This window comes from Anabrus simplex, chromosome 1 (assembly GCF_040414725.1).
Source record: "Anabrus simplex isolate iqAnaSimp1 chromosome 1, ASM4041472v1, whole genome shotgun sequence".
In the NCBI taxonomy this organism is placed as follows: Eukaryota; Metazoa; Arthropoda; class Insecta; order Orthoptera; family Tettigoniidae; genus Anabrus; species Anabrus simplex.
This window is the reverse complement of record NC_090265.1, coordinates 1,294,678,740-1,294,703,324: the sequence shown is the minus strand read 5'-3', so window position 1 is coordinate 1,294,703,324 and position 24,585 is coordinate 1,294,678,740. Positions and strand designations below refer to the sequence as shown.

At 34.1% G+C, this 24,585-nt stretch overlaps 1 protein-coding gene across 8 annotated transcripts in view; it reads left to right on the top strand.

Moving 5' to 3' along the window:
* LOC136858274 (sialin) overlaps positions 1–24,585 on the top strand; it is a 194,168-nt gene that overhangs the window by 123,246 nt on the left and 46,337 nt on the right. For 7 of the 8 annotated variants that reach the window (XM_068225475.1, XM_068225474.1, XM_068225470.1 and 4 more), the window contains one exon: positions 427–5,240. The exons of the other annotated variant lie outside the window; for it this stretch is intronic. In XM_068225475.1, the coding sequence (XP_068081576.1) occupies positions 427–624 (198 nt within the window). In that variant the 3' untranslated portion in view covers positions 625–5,240. Of the gene's footprint in view, positions 1–426; positions 5,241–24,585 lie in introns of those variants that run through there. 8 annotated transcript variants of the gene reach the window in all.

Below are 24,585 nucleotides of genomic sequence, written 5' to 3'. Positions count from 1 at the left end.
GAGATCACTTGCTTGTCTTTAGTACCGGTATGCAAAATGCAAATCAAAATTATGGGCTTTGGCCTGCCAAAACAACTTCTGTCCCACCAAATGTTGAGTCACATGGTCATTGTGATGATATATTCACACTGTTGCTAAGATTTTGCAACCAGGTTCTCTGCCTCTCATTTCATACAGCTCCTATCTTCATATTAAAAAGCTGAGTGAACACTGTTCTAGCCCTCAGTCAAGAATTAAAGAACTTGGACTGACTGGGAACCAAACCCAAGGCCTCCACAGGTATTCTATCCCTACACCATGGGGCTTGTTTATAAATTGTAGTCAATGAAACTAAGTACCGGTATGTATTTTTTTCATCTCTACATAATGAATATCAAAGCTCAAGAAAAGGATCCTTAAGTTGTGATGTTGTTGCTTATGTTTCAGCAAAGTTCCAGTCAGTGGCAGATGGTATTTATTATTGCAGCAGCAATGGCTCTAGTACCAAGCCTCCTCTTCATCTGTTTTGGTACCAACGAAGTTCAACCATGGAACACTGCTGAGGAACCAATTACTGAGGAAATGCAAGAACTAAAATCAAAGAATCCAGAGAAGGAATTAATAACAAATGAAGAAGTACCATAATCAGTTCTCCAATAAGAAACTATAAATGGCATAATACTTTTGGAAGTTATGACTGCATCATCTCAGGAGAATATATTATACTAATATTCTCAGAATGATAACATATTTCTACCTACCACCTCACACTTAAGGAATAATGTGGAAGAATATAATGTAGGCCTAGTCATCTGCCTTGGGATCCCCAGTATTTTGGAAATTGATGAAACACCACTAATCAACTTTTCATTTTCTTAAACAAACAGAAGTTTTATTCTGATTTATAAGCTTAGGTCCAGTGGGATTTGAAGCTCTCTATATTTCATTGATAGCTGTGTTCTGAATATTTCTTCACATCCCACTGGACAACACCCTGCATGCTATGTAAACTTCCCTTTTGTTTAAAATCGAAAGGGAAGTTTGCATACGGTAGCTTACATAGCTTTGCTTATCATTGCAATGTAAGCGTAAGGCTTAAACTGTTAAAATAAAATACTTCTTTTAAAAATTTATGAATCATTTTTGCTCTCTTTTTTCCCCTCTAATTTTTAGTACTAGAATCATGCAAAAATTTCCTCTGTAGAAGTATATACTAAATTCTGCATTTTATAAATATTATTTCATTTGCAAAGATTATTCCCTATGACATGTGATACAGAATTCTCCTCCTAACTAAACTGCATGTCTAGTTTCCACTCTCCATGGAGAAACCTCGAATCTCCCCAATCCAACACATCTCCAGTGGAAAGAAAATGACCTGAATCCATAGGTCACAGCAGATTACTGTTTCTTGTTTAGAATTTACACCATGAGAATTTCCAGAAAATTACTAGGATAGAATTTTAGTTAAAGTTGAAGTTAACATATCATAAACCTAGACCAAAAGAATTTCAGTTACGAATACCAAGCAATGTATAGAAAGGAACCTGAGTAGGAAAACATAATAGGATAAACACAATTAGAGATCAGTCCAGGAAGAGGTAGAAACAGAAAGACGAGATAAGGATAAATATGAAAATATGAAAAGACAAGGACCTACAAGGGCTGTTTCTTTAACCTCCGGTGGGCTAAAAAAGAAAACACATTGACATCACAATAATTTTATCACTAAAAGTTTATTGGTTTCATACTTATTTTTCCACATAATCACCAAAACAATTTAGGCATTTGTCGTATCATGACAGCAGCTTTCTGATGCCCTGGCTTCATAGTAGGCAGTTGTCACGTTAATAAGTAAAATGAAATAAATAAAATCTGATTAAATGATTTTACCTTTATGGCTGTTATGTTCTTGATGTTATTTAATACAAATTAACTTGTCTGGTCGGTTGCCTAGGGACATGGATGGCTAAGTATATAGGCCAAGCATATTATATTTGAATCATCATCATCATTATCAATGGTTTAAATTTCAAGTTTCCCAGGTGCTGTTCATAAGCCTCTTCCATTCTCCTCTATTCAGAAATATCCTGTTCTTCATGACATGATCTATTGTCCTTCCCTGGTTGCAATGTGTGTTGACCATATACAGTACATCCAGTAGGTTCTAGGTCTTCCAACCAGGCACTTTCCATCTACCTCTCCTTCCAAGTGCATTTGGGCTCATCTTGTAGGCTACATCCTCGTCATGTGTCTGAACCGCTGTATTCTGGATGAACTGACTCTGTCTAGTAGAGATCATTTATATCATTTACATTTACCACCGATTTAGGGCTGTCATCCCAGTGACAGATTCCCTTAATGATTTCAAAGAGAAATTTATCAATCTTCTCCTTTGGTAAATTATACTAATCCCTAAATCCTATTCTTATAAAAAAATATTTGTCCCAGTTTGTCCTCTCGAATTCCAACTTTATCTTTCCTACTTTTAAAAACTCCATTCAAGCTTATTCATCTACTAATTTTATTCCATGCCATCTTTCTTCTGACAGTCCAGTTGAGCAGCTCGTCTCCTTACTTTCAAGTTTTCCCAGCCCACAAAGTGCAACATTTTCATAATACAATACTACTCTTTTGTCGGATCACCCAGAACAAATTGTGCTGCTTTCCTTTGTAACTTTTCCACTTCTCAAATCAAGAAATTAATTCTGGTGAGGGTACCACACACTGAAACCATACTCCCATTGGTGTCATGACAGGTACTTATATGCCATCTCCTTTACATCCTTACTAGAACCCCTAAATACCCTCACAACCATATGAAGAGGTCTGTAACTATTATTTACAACCTCATTAATGTGATTACCCCAATGAAGATCTTTCATTACCTATATTAACATCTAAGTATTTACAGTGATCCCCATGAGTTACATTCACTCTGTCAAAACAGTAATTAAAACTTGACAGAACTTTTCCTCTTGGTGAAAATTACAGCCTTACTCTCTACCCAGTTTATCAACATACCATTTTCTGCCATCCACCTCACAACTTTGTCGAGGTCTTTTTACAGTTGCTCACAATCCTATAGCTTAGTTGTTACTCTATACAATATAACATCATCTACAAGAAGCCCTATCTGAGATTCCAATTGTTTGCTCATATCGTTTATATACATAGGAAAACATAAGGGGCCTTTCGGAACCCCCATCTTAATCATTACAGGAACAGATTATGCTTCACCTACCCTATTTTATAGAAATGTAGTCACTCTTTTGTTTAATTAAATAGCCTACATTTTTGTTAGCAGTCTTCCATGATCTACTCTATCAAAAGCCTTGGATAGGTCAGTAGTAATGCAGTCCATTTGACCTCCCGAATCCAAAATATCTGCTATATCTTACTGGAATCCTTTAAGTTGAGCTGTACTGGAATGATCTGTTTGAAACCTGAACTACCTTTTATCAAGCCGGTTAGTAATTTTGTAAACATGTCTAATATAATCAGAAAGTTTTTTCTCCTCCTAGTTCTAGTATTAGTAAAACAGTTACAGATGATACTCCCCCTTGCAGTGTCAGAGATGAATGTGCTTCTGAAGTGAAAAGTGATATCGAAATACACCAAAATTATGAAAATGAAGATTGTGACAAAATTGCCATAAATATAATTAAGCCTGTCAACATAGGGAACTATTCAAATGATCATGTAAATTATGAGTTAGATATGGACAATGAAACTAAAAATGCCTTTGTTAGACAAAATCCTTATCAGCCTGTGGGTCCTTTCCCTAAAGATGTTAAACAGGATAACAGATCCTTTTCCACTAAAAATATTTTGAAAAGTTCACATTCAAGGGGCAAAGAATTTGGAGAGAATGGTAGTGTTATTCATTCAAAAATGACTCCTGTTTATTGAAAACCATGTTGGCTTTTTGGAGAACAGAAATAGTCTTCAACTTGGAGTGAAGGGGTCCAAGATTGAAAGTGATTAGCTGAAAGTATAGTGTGACACGAAACTAGTTATGAACATTGGAACGCATGCATTGTTTTTAATTTGTGGCATAGAAAAACATAGCAGGTAATGGATACAGAACTAAAGAAAAGTGGAAACATATAGAAACAGGTCCTTGAGTGTATTGTAAATGTGAAATTAACACTGACATCCAATAATCTAACTTTTGGGGGATATAGGGAAGAAATTGGGAAATCAAACAGTGGAAAAGTTTTTAGTAGTCATTGACCTGCTTGTAAAGTATGATCCTGTGTTATGTGATCTCATAAACAAACCAAAATACACTCAAAAGTACCTAAGCCCTTCAATACAAAATTAGTTTACAAGTGTTCTATCCCATGCATTTGAAAAAAAAAAAAAAAAGGAATGACACAGAATTTCTATGAAGTTCTAAATTATTACAACACAGGACATAACAAAAAAACATAGATCAATTAACTCAGATATTTAGAATTTGTTATCATTTTACATGATGTAAATTGAAAGCCTTGTGTTATGAAAAACAATCGAAGCTTATTAGCTTTTTGCAAAATATAAGATCAGGAATAGAGAAGGAGTTACCCCGTACAATATATGGAAAGGGACTAAATGCCATCATCAGGGGTCACGGGTATGACAGTTGTGCCAATTTGTCAGGCATAAACGAAGGTGTCAAAACAAGAATTCAACAAAGACAAAGAACTGAAAAATACGTGCATTGTGCAGCGCATAATTTAAATCTAGTACCTAAGGACACTGCATGTGGAATTCAAGAAGTTAGGTCCTTTCATAACACAGTAGAAATGTTGTATCCCATTCTTCAGTCAGAGTATTAGAAGCTAGGAATTTTGGTTTCATCTTATATCATAAAAACTTTGCCCATTACATTGGTCTCCGAGATTCCAGTTTATTAAGGCCCTGTGTTATGCTTATGATATAAATAATATATATATTTAGGGCTTTGTCAAAAATGAAATTGATATCTAAGAAGAAAAGGAAGAAAAGAACAAGATGTGGGTTTGAAAAAAAATTAAAGAAATTTGAATGATTTTTTTCAGATAGTGTTACAAAGATTCTAGAGTGCACTAATTTAGCATTAGAAATTTTACCATCAGAAAAGGTAGAGCTTGATAAAGTGTATTATTCAGAATGCAACTGATAATTTTTCTTGAAACCAAAATAATTTTTAAAAAAGCAATGTTGTCAGTTACAATTTTGGCAGAGTGGTTGGGCATTCCACCACAATTTGAAAATAAAAGAATTTGAGAAGTAAAGGGACTTTTGATTAATCATGTCAGAATGAGTAGCTCAAGAAACATACTGTACTTCTGAACCGCTATTTTTATATTTATATATATATATTTTTATACATTATTATAGTCCAATTAAAGGGCAGATTTTAGGGTATGAATAATGTCAACCACCTATTCAAAATTATTTTCCCAAAATTTCTAACTTCTGCTTCTGATGATGAGATTTACAATGTAGCAGTGGTTCATCAAAATCAAGATGACAAAGCTCTATCCAGTGAACTTCCAGACCAGGTAGTAGGTTTCAAAAATACTGTACTTTGAATTAAATAAATATATATATATATACTTGTTTGCTTGTTGTTTAAAGGGTCCTAACATCTATGTCATTGGCCCCTTTGAAAAGAAAAAGGAAACAGCCTCATTAATTAACCTCTGTAGCTGACTTAATGAAGTTATTAGTAATAGAGAATTCAATCACAGCTGCTAGTATTCAAGACTTATGCACATCATTTTTTATTTGCTTCTGACTATTCCTGTTACTGTTTCTTTAACCAAATGATCCTTTTAGAAGCTAAAACTTACAAAGAACTAGCCTATCTACAAAATTCTATGACCCAAGATAGACTCGGTGAACTGAGCCTCCTTTTTATCGAATGTAAAAGGGCTAGATTCATCAATGTCAGTGAAATCATCAATACCTTCACATTACAGAAGGCATGACATATGGTCCATTTTCACTAGAGTTCAGTGTGAGTACAACAAACAGTAGATAGAAGTATATGCTTATTAATATTGAATTTCAATCACTGTTATACTGAAAATTTAATTCTTAAATAAAATCTATTTGTGTGTTATGTGCTCTCTCGAAAGACCAGTTGGAGTCGTAATCAGACTTATTAAGCCTTGAGATAGGGTGGTCCCTTTCCTTCGTTCCTTATATTCAGCACCTGGCATCATGAGATAGGCACAACCCCGTTCCAAATCCTCTGGCCAGTCTTAAATTCATGGTTGAGCTGGGAATTAAGACCTAATCTCATGGTTGGCAGTTAAGTAGCTTAGCCTTTACACCATAGATTGTTTCAATAATCACAATAATTTATAATCCCTTTGTTTATATAACTTGACAGTATATTGCATTATTTCTACCTGCTGTAAATACATTTATATTAGTTATTAATAGGTTTTTCATTTTATTCAATTGGGTCTGTACTATTATTTTTGCAGGCAGGCCCAAATAACATCCGTTATGTTCCTGCTTTCAGATATGGCACTATATCCCAACCCATTGCTTTTAGTATAACCCAAGAAATCTTATCAGTCTCACCTGCTTTTCTAGTTTTCAAATTTTGTACCTTTTTGTAAGTGTCTTCATTAACATAGGTAAATTTCAATACTTAACCAGTAATAGTCTCCGACTCTACCTTTACATCCAACTACCTTTACATACTGCTGACTGAATACTTCTGCCTTCTGTTAGTCCTCACATGTACATTCCCTTGTTTATTAACGAAACCTCGAATGTTCTTCTAGGAATCTTAAAGTATTTATACATACCCTTTCATTTTTCTCTAAAATTCATATGAATGCCAATTATGTTTGCCATTCAACTTATTTCTCTGCTAGTTGTTTTATGTTGCACCGACACAGATAGGTCTAAATGGAAATTCTAAGTTCCCATGTAGGGAATTAGATTCTTTTCCACCAATAGAGCATATAAAAAATCAGATCTCCCGTATGCAGTTATCAGACTGTGCTTCATAAATAAGCTTCTGATAAGTTCACCTGCATACACCCCAGCGTCAGTGGGTAGGGTCTGACACATCCCACTCTGAAGAGTCTAGTGTCAGACCTAAGACGAAACGCTGGTTAATAGAGCAAACGCCGGAAAAGCCATCCATCTAATTTTTGATCTGATTTTTACAGATAGGTCTTACGGCAACGATGGGACAGGAAAGGGCTAGGAGTGGGAATGAAGCAACCGTGGCCTTAATTAAGGTACAGCCCCAGCATTTGCCTGGTGTGAAAATGGGAAACCACGGAAAACCATTTTCAGGGCTGCCGACAGTGGGATTCGAACCTACTATCTCCCGAATACTGGATACTGGCCGCACTTAATTCAACTTATTAATTTATAGTCTACATTGTAGTACGTTCTTCCTTGATGTTAAATACTGATTTACATTAAATTCTGTTCAGCTGTACATACATACATACACAACAGAAATATAAAATGGCATTTTTTTTTTACATGACTGATGCAAAAATGCATTTTTTTTTTTTTAATTCTGTTCAAAGTACATATATTATTGCGCATATTAAATTGATCTATTTACCAGTTATGAACAGTTAATTTTCAACATAATAATAAATTACAGTGAAACGAGAAATATATAATTACGGTACTTAAATACCGGTAATTAATACAGTCATTTAATTGTCACTCTGAGTGAATTCCATTCTCAATGTTTTATTATTTTCATGAATTTTCTTTATATCTACTTAAAATGTCATATCATAATACACAAACAATATTATTGGTTAGGCATGCTCATTATGTAGGAATAGTGGAAATAATTTTTTTTTTTTTTTTTTGTTTAATCTTCAAGAATACAGAACCTAGGTGGAGGATGAAATTTACTGTACTTTTAATAAAATGTTGCACTTGCCACTGTTAAAACTCCATCCAATCTGTAGCATCACCACTGAATTAGACATCAGGATTTACCATTTACCAGCCTACAAGAAATCAAAGAACTCTAGAAGGGAAATAATCTAATTTATTGAGATTTTGTTCTCATTGTTTTGATTTTGTGTTATGTAACCCTCTTACAGTACAATAAAAGCTTACAATAGAAAATATAGATCCATTCATTGTCATTATTTTACTTGCATTAGAAGAACAGGGAGAGCACTCAGTTATACATATAGAAATGAATTTACTTAATAGTCAGATAGATAGATAGACAGATAAATAGATAGATAGATAGATAGATGGATAGATTATTTATTTATTTATTTATTTATTTATTTATTTATTTATTTATTTATTTATTTATTTATTTATTTATTTATTTATTTATTTATTTATTTTTGATTGATTGATTGATTGATTGATTGATTGATTGATTGATTGATTGATTGATTGATTGATTGATTGATTGATTGATTGATTGATTGATTGTCCCTATTTTACACACAAGCAGATGTAAAAGATGGTAAATTTTAGTTAATAGCTTTGAAATACATATTTGCTGAAAAGGACATGTAGCCCTACAACAGTAACAGACCCTGCTTGAGGGTACTAATTGGAACAACAATGAAATGCCTCTGTTTCCTTCTGAAAGGGAATGTTATGCCATTCAGCTAACCACAAACCTACAATGAAGTATTTGCCCACATTATATTGAAGAGAGAGAGAGAGAGCAAGAATTGCCCCACCTTGACAGGGAGACTGGTTTGACCAGTATCAGTGGATATCAGTTCCCCAGTGCCTTACCTCTTCACTCATGTGGTCTGGGAGTGTAGCAGGCACTCATTCTGTCACTGACAGTGAAAGTGGCAGCAGCCTCATGTGTGTGTACTTGTCAGTGTGACCAGAACACAGCTCTGTTACTGAACACATGGCTACAGGAGGTAAGCAACACACTTACAAATTTTAAATTAACTTGAGAATTTCTCATTACTGTAACTTATTCTTCTGATATCTGTTATTTTAGTTACGAAAATCAATTTTATCCTAGTGAACAGCAATTTTTGACCCACTTCATATATACACATATAATATATCATACCGTATCTTATTATATTTATCACATCTTTATATTTGTTGACAATATTTTTTCACAGCATGAATAGTAGTCTGATAAACTGAAAAACCATTAATTTTTTTTTTAAGAGAATGGAACTATTCAAAACCCTATCCACAACATTTAAAAAAGTGTTAAAAAATAAATGAAATTATATTATATTTACATCGGTCTTTTATTAATATATTGCTTATAAATAGATGAAAAACTGAGATTAAAATTTTTATGCTTATGCTTTTATTTTATAATATTTTAGACATTGAAAAAGTATAACTATTTTGTTATGGATGGAAACTATAATAAAATTGCTTAAATTATGCTAATTACATACCAGATAGAGATGATAATCAAACACAGAATGAGTTATTGTGTTTTTCTGGTAATGTCTGGGTTCATTGGGTCATTCTGCTCCTTCAGGGCTTTATTAGATGATCTTCCTGAAACCATATCATTTTTGGGTACAAATTCCACCTTGTAGTTTCTGCGACTGAAATCTTGGTTGAAAGAATAGAAAGACAAAAAGAAAAATCATTTGGACTATTACAACCTACCATCGAGATACATGCATAATGCTCATTTAAATTCTTAGGACTTTACCCTGTAATGTACTGTATTTATTTACAACATACTAATAGTTACGGTTGTATGCGTCAGTTAGTAATAATGTCACAGGCAAGTAACATGCCAGTTTGATAAAATATTACAGTTAGATTTCCATTTCTATTCAAACCTTAGCACCTGACAGTCCTAGGACTGAAATTAGAAATACAATAATAAAGGCTATTTTCAGGATATATTAATACCCTTTGTCTATATTTTAAATTAATAGCAACCGATATTTTACTATATTTGTGAAACTAACGTTCACAAAATTAATATTTCACTATCACAAATTATTATCATTTTGGAACGAGTAATTTTTGAGCAATAATCATTTCTTAACTCAATTTTATTTGAAAACTTTCAGAATAAATTAGTTTCTATTAGTTGATATTAAATTTCATCGACATTGATATTTAAAATAAACAGAATATATATTGGTGGGATTTCATATATTTCACAGATATGCTCTGACTTTGTATAACAATAAAAGCTTTCTTTATCTTCTAAGATTCATCAGGAAATAAAACTTAGTGAGGCATAGGTGCCTTGTCATATGTTAAATTTTTAAGCTCATAATGAGTGCTACAATATGAAATAAAATAAAATAGTGAAAGCCTGGAATATGCTTCTCCTGACAGTTGCTTTGCTGATGAATTAGTTTATTAGAGGTTCAAGCTCCAGTTACCTTGTGAGATCGGAATGGATGTTCGATAATGCTACATGATTCAAGCAGTCTTGGGGTATAGTGGCTCCTCTGACCTACACTATACTTTCTGCACTACACTTTCAAAACTTAGTGTGACATTATGCTGTTTAACTACATCCAACAAAATATGTCCATGTAGAGTTAGTTTTTTCAGACTCAAGATCTTAACCATAAAAACGTAACTTAATTACTAATCTTCTATTCTTAATAAAAACTGCTCTATTTTAATCAGATATGGCATTGTTTTGGGTGGAAACCTGCTTTTCAAGCTGCTTACTACTGTGTGATCCACTTCCTCATAATATAAAATTCGCAACTTATCCTGAACATTCTGAAAAATTGTTATTGACACTTCCTAACTTTAATGGATTTTTTTCTTGTTCTTGAAAGACCTGGTTGCAAAGTATGACACTTTTCCTTAGCATGTTTCCAAAGGGATAAAAAGGCACATGCAAGGATGTCCAAATCAAGACACAAATACATCCAATGAAATATACTGTTAAAAAGCTATATATTAATTTTATGGATTGTTACCATATTGTAAGTTTGTATCTGTACATGTGTACATTTCATTTGGATCCATAAATATGATTTGCTATAGGACTTCAAGTATATACCATAACTATATTGGCTAGGAGAGAGTCTGGAAAAATTCTGGGAGAAAATCCATTCAGAATGGCTCCAATCAATGTAGGTATTCAAACCCCAGTCTTTCACTGAGGAGTATTAATTAGCATACTTGGCTACAATGGCAAATTTGCAATCTAAAGCAACTGGAAGAATTAGTTAAATATTTGACTCACCATTTAAAATGTTTGTTGACAATAAAAGAAGACTATTGTATAATTTAAAACAGCACAACAGCAGATTATTGTGATAATAAGGCATAAAATACAGGGCAGAAAACTATAGATTATTCTTATTTTGTTCACTGATTGAATTGATTCTATCTTCCTTCCATTAGTCTCATTTGTACTGACAGCCTCCTGTTGAACTTCATTTAACTTACCAAGGCATTTCTAAGGTCTGATCAGTCAGTTGGAAGTGAAATCCTATGGCATCTCTTTCAAATTATTATAATTAATCATTTAACAGTCATATCAGCACACTAAATTTTTTATTTACAGAACTGGTCCATCATCAGCATCAAAATGATTTTAAAAACATATGATTTTATATGAGTGTGTTGTCACATCGAGTTTTAAAACAGTTAAAATGGAGCCCTGTTGAGGTCAACTGTAATATAAGAAAAAGAAAAAAGCAAGTGTAAAAGTATGAACACAATACATATAAAACTTAATAATGATGTTGTAAAAAATATATATGAACATACCATAGGAAGGGCTGGATTATCCTCGTGTTCAGGCTGTTGATCTAGTCTTAGGCAAACATTCAGCTTTAAGTACAGGGCACACTGGAAGCACATGATAAATACGTCACCTCGAGGTTGTGAACAATATGTTGCTTATGAATATTTCATTAAAAATGTTATCAGGTTCCGTTATCTGCGCCAAGAATATCTCAATGATAGACAAATATGTGAAAAAGAAAATGGAGAAAGAAAGAAAAACCCTGAGAGAAGAAAGGGAAATCTCTGAACGTAGTCAATTTGTAACATCTACATCTTTTGGAAATCAAGTTTTTAAAATCGCTAATATATTTAAGAAATTTCAACTCGAAACAGTATTTAGAACCAGAAATAAAATATCAGAGCTGTTTTAAAACTCAATGTGACTGCCCACTCTTAACTCAATTTTATTTGAAGACTTTCAGAATAAATTAGTTTCTATTAGTTGATATTAAATTTCATCGACATTGACATTTAAAATAAAAATTTAAAATAATTTTGGCACAGATGACAGACCTTAGAGTCTGAAAACCAGTTCTGTAAATAAAAAATTGAGTGTGCTGATATGACTGTTAAATGATTAATTATAATAATAAGTACTACCATCAGCACTGTTAATAAGATGGCTTTGATATTTTATAATGATTATGATCTCTTTCAACTGTGAACCCTTGCCAAAGTAACTAAAGACTTGATGTATTATACAGTAATTTGATCTAAGGAATTTAAGTATTGTGTAGAGAAGTAAATTTCCTCAATAGTGGAGGAGTCAGTCTATTTGCCAAACACACTATAAACTTCCTTACTAGTGGAGGATCCTCTCTACTCAAATTATTCTTAAATATAAAGTACTTAAAATATGTTGTTTAGGATATCAGTAATACCTTAACTGAATGTCTTCACTCTCCTTCTTGCCAGTAATAGACGAGCACCACTTCTAATTAATAAGAGCATTTACTGGTAGTTCACAAAATGAGTCATCAATGGACTCTAAAGTTTAAACATTCCTCGCTATTCAATTGTTTTAATTGCTGGCCAGCTGAAAATTAGGATCAAGGACATTTTATTGATTACAGTCATAACAACTGTACTTAGGCCTACTGATAATGAACTCTCTAACAAGGCTAAAATTAAGAAGATGCTCTTATATTATTTGATAGAGTGTTCAGCATAGGAGGACCACTGCAGTTAACTTACAGGAACTAGCAAGTTTTAATGATGGTTGTATTATCAAACTAGCTGTTGGGATGAGGGAGTGACCCCAAATAATGACAAGGGATTTTTATGCAGATACAATTAAAACATATTTTGTTGACAGAGCCACTATTGGTACTATTGAGGAAGCTTGTAGTGTGTTTGGCAAGTAGAGAGTCTTCTCCACTATTGAGGAAGCTTGTAGTGCATTTGGCAAATAGAAGGACTCTTCCACTACTGAGGAAGCTTGTAATGTGTTTGGCAAGTAGAGAGACTCTTCCCTATTGATGAAGCTCATAGTGTGTTTGGCAAGTAGAGAGACTCCTCCTGCCTAAAGTTGAAGGTATGTTATTGGTGAGCGTTGAGGATGAATGACCTTCAGAACACTTGGAGCTGCAGGAAGTATAATGCTTAACCTATATTAGTTGCCTTGGATCCTGGGCTTTCCTAATCCCTTCTTGCAAAACCATGCTGACCACACCAGTTATATGAAACTGAGCCATGTTAACATTTACCAAATTCTGGGATTACAGGTATCTGTCCCCTTTCCCTCAATGGTCATATGATAACAAGATGAAAATAAAAATTGGAAGAATGTCTCTTCCTGCAAACATAGTAGGATATACTTGGTAATACATCCATTAAAAATGTGTAAAAATGCATTTTAGTTTAATGTTAAAACTTTCATGAACTCATTACCATTGAAGAAATCAATTTATTCTCTTGTGGATTATTAGTTATATTTAATACGTGTGTATTTCAATTCATATGACTACAAACAATCAGAAGCCAAGAAGGTTGAATTTTAAGGGGACCAGTATTCAATGTTTAATATGAACTGTAAACTATCACATAATACTCTAAGGTACACCACTTCTCAATATGCACTTAATATACAGAATCGCCACAATTCCATATTATCATGGAAAGCATAAAATGATAATGTATACTTTTGAAAAAAATGTATATGAAACTAACTGAAAGATAAGACTGAGCTATCATTTTGTCAAAGAAAGGAACGTATGAAATTGTGGCAAGGTATGTCATTTGGAGATTGATTTGATATTACCTTGGGTGAGTCATAGTTTTCTGGTTCCTTTTTCCAGGTTTCTACATAGAAAAGACGTTTGGTATGAGTTAATTGCCAATAGTTTGCGATCTATTTAACTGATTAACAATGCCTAATTACCACAGAATATAAGTACCAGCAGTGAATAAGGTTTAATTCTTCTGTTTAAAATACTTATAAGTGTCACTGTAATTTTTATACTGACCCTCTTTTTTTTTTACCATCAAGTAACAAAGTTGAGTAAAGATCTATTAGAATTCTTAATCATGGCACTGGTGCATTTACATTCCATTGCTACCTTGTATGTCTTCACATTAGAATGGAAGTCTTACCCAGCTAACAACATGTTTACAAGGCCAATACATTCTCTGAATTACAATGAAGTACTACTCCACTGCCAGCAAGGGCTTTCCCAGAATACATACCGTACTACAAGAAACTGATACTTCATCATTATGGCATCCTCATTTACATTCCTCATGGCACACTCTCTCTCTTCAAAACAAGGGATATTAATACATTGTTTAACCCCTTTTAATAACAATCATTACTATAATCTCTTTCTCTAATATGCACACACACACATGCACCAACACAATTATGAAGTATAGTAAGGCATAAATATACAAAGTTTTTTAAAAATTTGTGATAAATAAATTATGGGAATCTACATGTGTCTATTGGCTACCTTCTTCTTCTTCCATGGCCTTTTCTAATGTGGCACTAATCTGAATTAAGCCCACTTTTATGGCTGGATGCCTTTCCTGATGTCAATCCTATATATAGGGTTGTGATCAATATTGTGTATTTCTGTAGTGGTTGGTAATGTGATGTGTTACATGTAGATACATGTTAAGATGATCACAAACACCCAGCTCCAAACTAGAGGAATAATAATAATAATAATAATAATAATAATAATAATAATAATAATAATAATAATAATAATAATAATAATAATAATAATAATAATAATAATAATAATAATAATAATAATAATAATAATAAAAATTATTAATTAAAATACTTATAAGTGTCACTGTAATTTTTATACTGACCCTCTTTTTTTTTTTTACCATCAAGTAACATAACAAAGTTGAGTAAAGATCTATTAGAATTCTTAATCATGGCACTGGTGCGTTTACATTCCATTACTACCTTGTATGTCTTCACATTAGAATGGAAGTCTTACCCAGCTATTATTATTATTATTATTATTATTATTATTATTATTATTATTATTATTATTATTATTATTGAATATCCCATTACAAACCCTATTTTACAAGTTAGTATATTAGGGCTACAGATAATGAGACTAAGTTAATACATGACAATTGAATTTGAAATAGAGATGACTTATAAATGAGGTGGAGAAATTTGACAAACATTTGATAACAGCATCTGTTCTGAAATACCATAGTGAGAGGTGCTTGGTATTCTATATTACATATACTTAAATGCATTAATAATTCATATCTAATCTTGTCAAAAATTGGACACTCAAATAAAAGAAGAGGAACAGTTTGTGGCATTTCACAGGTACAGCTGTAGGGCTTCTGAATATTGATTCTAAACCTCTCGAAGTACTGTATGATCCAAACTTTCCATGTCCTGTCAGAAAATGAGTTATAGTGTGTTCATGTTGTTTCCAATAACCTACTTTGTAGTCTGTCTTGAATATTTGAAAAGGACAAGTCCCTTGTTAGCTGGCCGTTTGTGCTGGTGATCCATTGGTTGTTCCACATAAGTTCCTTTTTTTACATGAGACATAGGACACTTTTCATATATCAACAAGGCATCAGAAGAAGTAGTAGCTGCTTTGGCAAACTAGAGGAATTATCAAATGTACCTAATTAAAATTCCCAGTCCAACTATGAATCAAACTCAGGGCCTTCTGAACCAAAGTGCACTACACTGACCATTCAGCCAAAGAGCTATTGGCTGACAATATTCTATGTTTTTATCTCAGACAGTCCATGCATCTTCTGGTACATCACAAGGAACACAACTTTCTCCCTTATTGTACATTCTTTTCTATGGGCAATATTTTAATATACCTTATTATTATTATTATTATTATTATTATTATTATTATTATTATTATTATTATTATTATTATTATTATTATTATTATTATTATTATTATTATTATTATTATTATTATTTTGCTGTTGTTGTTGTTGTTTCAATTATTCCAACCCTAGAGCATGTATAGACAGTTTCATTTTAAATGAACTCATAGGTTGAATTAAAGGACTTCTATTAAACCTAGATTATGGTACCATATATACAGTATATGCAACTCAATATTCCAAGGAACTTTGTGCCCTCAGAAATTCCTTTCCTCTACTTTTAACTCCAATGAGACCTGTAATTGAATACTCCTTCTATTTTGATCTGTTTTCCAAAAATGACATACTGTACAAGAACAGTAAAAAAATATGTTCCCATACCGATTTCACAATATTGTCATCATTTTTATCCAAAACAAATTAGGTATGCTTAATACTATTTGAGGGGTAAACAATCCAATAGAATTAAGCATACCTCAAGTGCTTTTTGTAGAAATTGTAGCTTATTCTTTAAGAAGATCTCAAGTTTTATTGGCCTTAAAGTCCAATTTAGTAATTTCCTGAGAATAAAATTACTTTAAAATAGTGTTGTAAGTGGCAGTTTGATTCTCACCTCTTGCATGTTCTGTTAAGGCAGTTAAATTTTATAAGCTTAGTAACTAAAATAGGAGCTATCTGGCCTAGGTAGTAAAGGCATGTTTGGTTCACCCGGAATTATGTCGGTTCTATTCCCTGTTAGAAAGTTGGAAATTTTAAGAAATAATATTTCCACTTCTGGAGCAGCACATTGCCCTGAGGTTCACTCAAGCTACACAAGAAATGAATATCAGAAAGGTGGTCAGGCTTAGATCTAGCCACTCTGTCCCAACTAGTGTTGAGTTTACTGATAGTGGAAGCCTCTACCTACCACTGCTCCAAAACCCTTCACAGCCTGCACAGCGATTGTTAACTTAACAACCAAAATGTTCAGAAAAACAAAATTCTAACAGTTCATTAAGAGTCTTGCACTCCTTTGTAAGATGACTACCGCTCAGTCAGGTGGTCTGCAGATACTGGAGTGCTATGTGGTCAGCATGACAACATGACTAACTGTATTGCTTGAATTTCTTGACCAGGTCTGCTGCCTCAGATGGTCACATGAGTCTGAGTCTTTCAGTCTAAAGGATTAAAATCCTAGGACAAACTGGGAATCGAACTCTGGGCCACTAGGTAAAAATGTTCACAAAAATACCCAAAATAAACTGGCAAGATCTAATACAGGTAAAACCTCATTTGTAATATGCCTATGTTGATTCCAATTTTTGGTTTTCATTTACTTACAAAATGCTGTATTATTTGCCATAAAGTATTGTTAAACCTTTTTAATATTGCATCATATTTCCAATTCTTTTGTTTTTAATATTATTTTGTTATATGCTGTAGTATAATGAAATTAAAAAATTAATATCGTCCTTTTTGGTGGTGGTGAGCGGGCAGGGGAACATGTTAAGTCTCCCAATAGAAGCTTACAGTCAAATTGATAGCCCTGAACAAAATATATACATCATCTGAGATTGAAAGTATGAGTGTTGAATTTGCATTCTTACTTGAAAATGTGAGATAACAAGTTTTTGCTTTCATTGCAAAAGCAGAATGGAATTTTAAGAGATTAAAAAATCTTGTTACATACAAAGAATGTGAGAAGTTGTCTGTAGCTACACCTGTGGTGCAATGGGAGCTTATTTCATCATAAGGTAATACAGTAGAAATAAATTGCTTTAATCTAACCTGTATTATTACCGGTATCATAGCACAGTATAAAAAACAAGACAGGACAGTATAACCAGACAAAGAAGTGGCTGAGGTATAGAATAAATGGCTTTGCTTGACCTTGACCAGATATGAAAATAACATATATGTTGATATCCTTTCACTTTTGTCATGTTATAAACTGTTCATTAAATATTGTAGCAGAACATTGGCTAGGAAGAGTAGAATCATTCACTGTTGTTAAAATAGAAATAGCTGTAAAGATGCTGGTTTTGTATTTTTAAAATTTGAAATAATTTAGTAAAATGCCAGAACTTTCTGAAATATACCATCAAACTTTGTTAAATACTAGATATTTTATTGGCCATAGAATCCTGGTGTATCAGTGATGTCTAATAGGCTGAATGTGGCAAAGTAGAGTGTCTGCTGCATTGTTTAGAATTTTTCAGACTATTTGTAGACTGTGTTGAATGTAAAATGTACATAATATTTTTTTCTTACAATGTTTGGACATTATTCCCATATTGAGCCCAGATCATGATTGCTTCAGAGTTCTTTTTTTTTTTTTTTCATTCAGGATGAATCCACAAATGAGAATAGAACTAGAGAGGATGATTTTAACAAAAATAGAGTCATGTTTTCTTTTGTGAAGACAAGAAAAGAGTTAAATTTTGAAATAAAGAAAATATAAAGTAAGCATTTTTATAATATTTTTAATCAGTTTGAAGAATACATCAATGAGCAATTTAATACCTAGCTAGTTGTGTGTAACAATCCCTTTCACCCTGATGATGATAACAATGCAGCATGACAGAGACTCCACAAGATACCAGAAATGTGGGAAGTCATACTGTTCCATGACCACTGCACACCCTCCTGTAATCTACAGAGACTGTTCAGAGCAGGATCAACAGTGTGCGCCTCTCTCTTGATAGTATCCTAGACATGCTAAATAGGATTGAGGTCAGATGACCTTAGGGAGCAGAAAAACATCCTCATGCCCATGAAGTGTTAATTTTGCCGATCATCCACAATTCAGGACAGACTGGACAGTCTTACTGTACATATGGGCCTCTTGTAGTGTACTGGAGGTGAACAATTAGGAGGACATGATCTGCATGCAGGTTCTTGTATCATTTGTCACTGAGGGACATTGTCAGATGTTCCAAGGGTCCTGTACTATCACACGTGAACAGTCCCTATATGATGATACAATCACCTCTGGGTTGAACTGTACCCTGCTGACGAGAGAATCCATTGCCTTGAGTGCTTGATGATGCACTTGTGCCCTGCTATGGACGTGTAGCCTACTAACTGATTCCACAACTTATTTGTCCAGGCAATCTTTCTCTATGCTTTGAGAGTTCAATGGTGGTGTTCTTGTCCCAATGTCAGTCTTTGTGCCTTGTGATGTGCTATGAGCAGTAGTACCCAAGTGGGACTGTGGCTTATGTACCTCATTGCAAGGAACTGGTCCTGAGTGGTATGGCTGCTCACATTTCATTGTTATCCAGCTTTCAAATTGTGAGTAATCTGTTGCACTGTGAACCAACTATCCCCTCTTACCATCCAAGTCAGTCGACAGCAACCTCTGTCGACATACTGTACTCTACAGCAGTTGACCCTGGTGATAGTGGTTTTGCCTGAATCTACATACTCATGGTATGCTCTGGACACAGTCACCCATGGAAGGCCCATTACCTGTATGGCCTTGGAGAAGGAAGAGCCCATATATATGGCGTCGATAATCTGGCCGCAATCAAATGCGCCGAGATCTTGTGTTTTACCTATCCTTTGCTCACCTGTTACTCACATAGCCAGTACAAGGTCTGATGACATTGCAGTCATATACCATGCCAAACTATTACATTTGCAGGCCAACCACAGCGATATTTTGCCAAAATAGCAGCTATCTCTAATTCATTTGCTAATCATGACACCCAATCCACAACACGTATAGGCAGAATATACATTCACATTACTCATGATGCCTTATTAATAGAAGTACTGGTATGTCCATTATTGAGATTATGAAAGATCTATGAGCATTTGTTGGGAAAAACAAAGTTTTTTAAAGAACTTACTATTTTGTAAATCATTCATGTTATGTGGCCACAAAAGACAAAAGTAAAAGGTATGATGAAATGATTCTATGTACTTTTAAATAGTAGGTTCTACCATCAAAATACTGAAAATGAAAATCCACTGCCTGTTTCCAGTCATTTGACCGGGTCAGGAATGAAATGAACGAAGCCTCAATTTAGTGGCAAGGATAGGAATTGTACCGGCTGCCGAAGCCTGTCACACTCCTCTGGAGCAATGATTAAAGAATGAAAGATGAAATGAAATGATATTGGAGAGTGTTGCTAGAATGAAATATGACAGGGAAAACTAGAGTACCCGGAGAAAAACCTGTCCCATCTCCACTTTGTCCAGCACAAATCTCACATGGAGTGACTGGGATTTGAACCACGGAACCCAGCGGTGAGAGGCCGGCATGCTGCCGCCTGAGCCACTGAGGCTTACCATGAAAATACTAATAAGTATAATATTTTTGAAATGCTTCAGATAGTAAAAATCATTATCTTTCTCTATAGAGTAACTCCTTTTTGTAATGTCAACTACTGTATATTGGAATTAATCTTTGACTTGCCATCGAAATGTATGCTACAAAGTTTCTCAACACCTTTTCTGTGAACCACTCTATTCATTGAGCAAGGAAGTTTACAATGTTTTATGACTTCAGTTATGGCCTATTCTTTTTGGTAATGTGAAATTTGAAAATCTGAAGTGCAGAGATGTGATTTTCCTTTATCATTCAACTGAGACAAAGATGGCTCTGCAATTTCACTATGCGAAGAAAAGGTAAAGACCAAAAATTTCTAATCTTGTAATTCAGATGTCTGTTGACCTCATAACAATTGTATTCATAGTATGCTACTGTAGTACCAGTATGAAAAGTGAGATAACTTCCAGGTGTCCCAGTTAGTACAAATTTATAAAAAATCTTGCTGTTTACATAGTAGGCCTACTTGTATATTATCTTATTCATACATGCACCATGTACACTCATAAGTAGGTTATCTGAGAAATTAATATTTCCTCAAAACACTGCAATATGCACTTTTGTTGGAAATCTGACAGGAGACCCTAAATTCAACTCAGGTCACTGTTCTCTGATAACAGTAAGCTGGATGTAAACAAAACCTCAATGAGGAAGGAGAACTACAGGTTCTTCAGTCAAGTGGTGACATTTAGCTACTTCTGCTGTAATCATGACTGCACAAGGTAAGATAGCAACATCATATAACACATTGGATATTTGTTGTATGAGAAGGGTTTAAACTTATCTATATATATAAAAAGACATTTTCTGATTGACTGACTGACTGACTGACTGACTGACTGACTGGCTGACTGACTCATTCATCATTGCCAAGCCAAAACTACTGGACATAAAGAAATGAAATTTTGATGATACATTTATAATACAATGTAGGTACTCTCTAAGGGAGAATTCTTGGACATTCTGTCACTAAGGGGGTGAAAAGCGGGGTGAATTTTAAAAATGAGTGTATGTATATCTGAAAGCTTTAAAATTTTACAGATGTATAAAAATATGTATTTAGAATCTCCTTTAAAAATAAACAAACACATACTTTTTGTTTTCAGAAAATCCCTCTAGGAGAGGTGAAAAGGGGTGAAAAATTGGTTGAATGCCTTTGATGAGGATACTCATATCTTACAAACTGAAGATATTACAGACCTGAAAAATTGGTATTTGGAATCGTCTTTAAAAATAAAGAATCACGTTTTTTTTTGGGGGGGGGGGGAATTCAATCAATGGGGGTTAAGCAGGGGTGACAAATGGGGTGAATATTTAAAAAGACTATATCTACAGTATATCTCAGAAACGTAAAATGTTACAGATGTAAAAGTTGGTATTTGGAATCTCCTGTAAAAGTAAAGAAACATAGGTGATTTGTTTTTGGAAACTCCACCTAAGGGGAACTGTAAAGGGGGTGAAATTCTAAAACGAGCATGTCCACAGTATATCTCAAAAACTTACAGAAGTGAAAAATGTTTTTTTTATCTCTATTAAAAATAAAGAAACATGTATGTTTTTGTTTTCAGAAAAACCACTTGGGTGGGGGGTAAAAATGGCTGAAAATGAGGCTGAATTATTATTATTATTATTAGGATACTGATATCTCAAAAACTGAAGATGTTACAGACGTGATATTTGGTATTTGGAATCATCTTTAAAAATAATGAAATACGTATTTTTTGTTTTCAGAAATCCACTTGAGGGGGGGGGGGGGAAATTGAAAAGTTAGTTGATTATTTGTATGAAGATACTATTATCTCAAAATTTAAAGATGTTGCAGACATGAACATTGGTATTTGGATTCTGCTTTAAAAGTAAAGAAACATGTATTCTTTGATTTTGGGAAATCCAATGAAGAGGAAGTAAAAGAATTGATTATTTAATTTAATTAATTGTGTGAGGATACTTACATCTAATCTATATATATAAAATAAGAGTTTTGTCTGTACATTGCTCAAAATTTAAAAAGGATGGTATTTCTGTATCAGTCATGTCCATAGTAACAAGGAAATGCATTTTTTAATTTTCCGTAATTTCTGTCTGTCTGTCTGTATGTATGTATGTATGTACACGCATCACGAGAAAACGGCCGAAGAGAATTTAATGAAAATCGGTACGTAAAGTCCGGAAATAAGTCGCTACAATCTAGGCCATAAATAATCTTTTTCACACTAAGAGAAATGGTAGTTTAGGGGAAGGCCTAAAATTTAATTCTCAAATATTTATGTTATTAGTGGCCCTATCTTAATGAAAACCGGTATGTAAATTTCTAAAATAAGTCGCTACAATATAAACTATAAATAATCTTATTCACTCTGAAAGAAATGGTAGTTTAGGGGAAGGCCTAAACTTTTATTCGCAAATATTTGTTATTAGTGGTCCTATCTTAATTAAAATACGTATGCAAAGTCGGCGAATAAGTCACTACAATCTACGCCATAAATAATCTTATTCACGCTAAGAGAAATGGCAGTTTAGGGGAAGGTCGAAAATTTAATTCTCAAATATTTGTTATTAGTTGTCCCATCGTAAATGAAATCGGTATGCAAAGTCGGAGAATAAGTCGCTACAATCTAGGCCATACATAACTTTATTCACGTTGAGCGAAATGGTAGTTTAGGGGAAGGCTCAAAATTTAATTCTCGAATATTTGTGTTATTAGTGGCCTTATTGACAATTACTATATAAATAAAGTTACATAGTATTATTTCCGACCATTTATGTCTTTTACATTTTGACCGTACCGGCTATGATAACGGAGATTTTTTTTTTTTTTGCTATTTGCTTTACGTCGCACCGACACAGATATGTCTTATGGCGATGATGGGATAGGAAAGGCTTAGGAACTGGAATGAAGCGGCCGTGGCCTTAATTAAGGCGCAGCCCCGGCATTTGCCCGGTGTAAAAATGGGAAACCACGGAAAACCATCTTCAGGGCTGCCGACAGTGGGGCTCGAACCCACTATCTTCCTATTACTGGATACTGGCCGCACTTAGGCGACTGCAGCTATCGAGCTCGGTACGGAGATATTTATGAATATGTATTTTTGTTGCTAAGATCATATCAGCGCCGTCACGAGAAAATGGGTACCGGTAAACAGAATTTAATTAAAATCGGTGTGTAAAGTCGGGGAATAAGGAACTACAGTCTACGCTATAATTAATTTTATAAGACTGCCTTATATTACAGAGTCGAACGAAAACTGAATGTGAAGGCCTACAATACAGAAAGCTCATAACATTGATCAACAATAACATTACATTGACCATTGTTTGTTGTGATTGCTTTGTGTCGCTGTTGCCATTCTTCTCCGATAGATGGGATTACTACTGTATACCGCGGTTTTTTAAAAATTTGCTCTACATCGCGCCGACACAGATGGGACTCATGGCGACGATGGGATACGAAAGGGCTAGGAGTGGGAAGGAAACAGCCCCTACGTTAATTACGTTACAGCCCCAGCATTTTCCTGGTGTGAAAACTGGAGACCACGGAAAACCATCTTCAGGGCTGTCAACAATGGAGTTCGAACCCACTACCTCCCGGATCCAAGCTCACATCTATGCGCCCCTAACCGCACAGCCAACTCACCCGGTCGTACCGAGCATAACAGCCTGCCTGAAAATTGGCAGGAAGTAGCTGGGGGAGTTAGATAAATTTCTGATACTACTGATACGTAACAAACTTGTTCATCATAGCGTTCGAGCTATTCACTTCCTACTCTGAGGCACTGATTGGAATGAGCAGTGTGCATATTTAACGGAATAATGGCAGAGAAGTGTTCACGGCTGTCTGCGGTCTGGTCATTGCAGCACTGGAACTTTGGACTGTTAGATCGGCACCGTAGTACTGTTCGTTAAAAGCGAGAAAATGTGCGGTTTATTAATTTGTTCGAGTATTTTATATAACATTGCTTTTAATCACTACATTCCTTCTGACGACCAGGTAGAAAAACCACAAAGACAGTCTGAGAATCCCGTAGCGAAGCACGGGTACATCACCTAGTAAAAACTAAAGTTGTTACAGACCTGAAAATTGGTATTTGGATCTGCTTTAAAAACAAAGAAAAACGCATTATGGCGGGAAAATCATCTTGGGGGGGCGAGGGTTGAAACGAGTTGAATTCCTTCTATGGAGACACATATCTCAAAAACTGAAGATGTTACAGTCGTGATAATTGGTATTTAGACTATCGTTTACTAATAAA